At 59.6% G+C, this 1,865-nt stretch overlaps 2 protein-coding genes across 2 annotated transcripts in view; one reads left to right on the top strand and one right to left on the bottom strand.

The window, feature by feature from the left end:
• LOC104133359 (integrin alpha-10) overlaps positions 1-53 on the top strand; it is a 20,037-nt gene extending 19,984 nt beyond the window's left edge. Inside the window, exon 13 of the mRNA XM_035902117.1 lies at positions 39-53. Within this exon, the coding sequence (XP_035758010.1) occupies positions 39-53 (15 nt within the window). The remainder of the gene's footprint in view (positions 1-38) is intronic.
• The window catches only part of RNF115 (ring finger protein 115), a 23,047-nt gene continuing 21,195 nt past the window's right edge, over positions 14-1,865 (bottom strand). Inside the window, exons 9-10 of the mRNA XM_035902116.1 lie at positions 599-714; positions 14-466 (exon numbers count right to left, since the gene is read on the bottom strand). Of these exons, the coding sequence (XP_035758009.1) occupies positions 335-466; positions 599-714 (248 nt within the window). The 3' untranslated portion in view covers positions 14-334. The remainder of the gene's footprint in view (positions 467-598; positions 715-1,865) is intronic.

The raw sequence follows: 1,865 nt of genomic DNA, 5'->3' as shown, positions 1-1,865 counted from the left end.
CCTACACCGGCTCCCACCTCCCCCACCCCCCCTTTCAGATGGGCCACGTTTGAAGTAAAGGTTTCACAAGTAGAAAATCAAGTCAAATCACTCAAAAGCCTGAATTTGGGACTAAAGAGGCGATTCCGAGGGAGACGCGACGCGCTCGGAGACGCTCGTTTAAAGTTTCGGGGAAAAGACAGCACTCGTTGCAGTAACACCACGGGGTGGGCCCCCTCCCCTGCCCTATATTTCCTGCTACTCTGTTTGTTTGTTTTTGTTTGAATTATAATACAATGTACATCTGTGGTAACGATCCTCCGGCCAGAGCCCCCCAGGGAAGCCCCCCCGAGCGTCAGAAAGTCCATCGGTCGTGGAGTTGGCTTTCGCTGCTAAAGCTGTTGCTCGCTGAGGCTTCGGGGTTTTGCGTTTGCCGGGTCGAATCCTCCCCTTTCAAGCTCTTCCTGCACACGGGGCACGTGTCGTGCTGCAAGAGAAAGGCGGGGGCTGCAGGGGAGCGCCGCCCGGCCGGCTGCTGGCCCCCGCGTGCTTTCATCCCGTGGGGCTGGGAGACCTGGGGGGCGAGGGGCCCCGGTGGCCCGCGGGCTGGGGCTCTTACCAGCTCCAACCACGGGACGATGCAGTTGCTGTGGAAGAAGTGATTGCAGGGTAACTGCCGCACTTGCTCCGCTACCGTGTAGTCCTCTTTGCACACCGGACACTCCAAACCCGTATCTGGAAGAGACGCAGGCAGCGGGGAGGGTGAAGCCGGCAGCTTCAGCCCTCCCGGGAACACGAGCTCCGGTCTTCACGTTCGCGTGCGACCTATGAGGCCAGGCTGAGGGAGTTGGGGGTGTTCAGCCTGGAGAAGAGAAGGCTGTGGGGAGACCCGAGTGCGGCCTTTCAGTACCTAAAGGGTAAGTACCTATAGGAAAGATGGGGAAAATCTTTTTAGCAGGGCCAGCTGGGACAGGACAAGGGGGGCTGGCTTTAAACTAAACCAAGGTCAATTTAGACTGGATCTAAGGAAGAAATTCTTTACAGCAAGCAGGGGTTGCCCCGAGAGGGGGTGGAGGCCCCATCCCTGGGAACATTCCAGGCCAGGTTGGCCGGGGCTGTGAGCAACCTGATGTGGTTCAAGGTGTCCCTGCTCCTGCAGGGGGGTTGGGCTGGGTGACCTCTGGGGGTCCCTTCCCACCCAAACCATTCCATGATTCTACTGGGGAGGGCAGCGCTCGCAGGCAGCACAGAAATCCCTTGCGTACGACTGGCAAGGAAAATGAAACCAAACAGAGGGTGTTGTAGCCCGGTCCTGCCAAAAATTCCTTCCCCAGAACGAGGGGGGGGGTTTGCGAGGCCAGCAGGGGCTGCTTCCATCGCACGGCCCCCTCCTCTGCAAGAGGCCGCGGTGAGAGACGGCAAAAACCCGACCCCTCTTCCTTCACGCCCAGGCCTACGCTAACGCCGCTGTCCCAGCCGCGAGCAGACCGAGCCCCCGGCCCCTCTGGGCTGCGCGGCCCGAGCTCCGTCGACACAAACAGGCGAGACCGAGCATTACAACATGGAAATTCAGACGCTCCTCGGCTTCCCAGGCCAGGCAGAAGAGACCCGGGCATACGAAAAGCCCCAGACAAAAATATCTGTTGTGGGAAGAGCTTTTCTAACCAAACAGTTCGCCTGAACGGAGCGGTTTCGTTCCCAGGAACAGAGCAGCTCGGCGGGAAAGGGCTCCCCCGCAAACACGGGGAGAAAAATCCCCGGGACGAGCTAATTGCAAAACCATAAACGTCTTGAGAAACCCGCGGGCCTTTGCCGCCAGCTGCGCTGCAAGAACCTGCGAGCTTTACAGGACGCTCCCGGGGCCGCGCAGCAGGCATACGGCACCA

Source organism: Egretta garzetta, unplaced genomic scaffold (assembly GCF_000687185.1).
Source record: "Egretta garzetta isolate BGI_Z169 unplaced genomic scaffold, ASM68718v1 scaffold359, whole genome shotgun sequence".
Taxonomy (NCBI): Eukaryota; Metazoa; Chordata; class Aves; order Pelecaniformes; family Ardeidae; genus Egretta; species Egretta garzetta.
The sequence above is the reverse complement of the archived record's forward strand: the minus strand, read 5'-3'. Positions and strand labels throughout refer to the sequence as shown.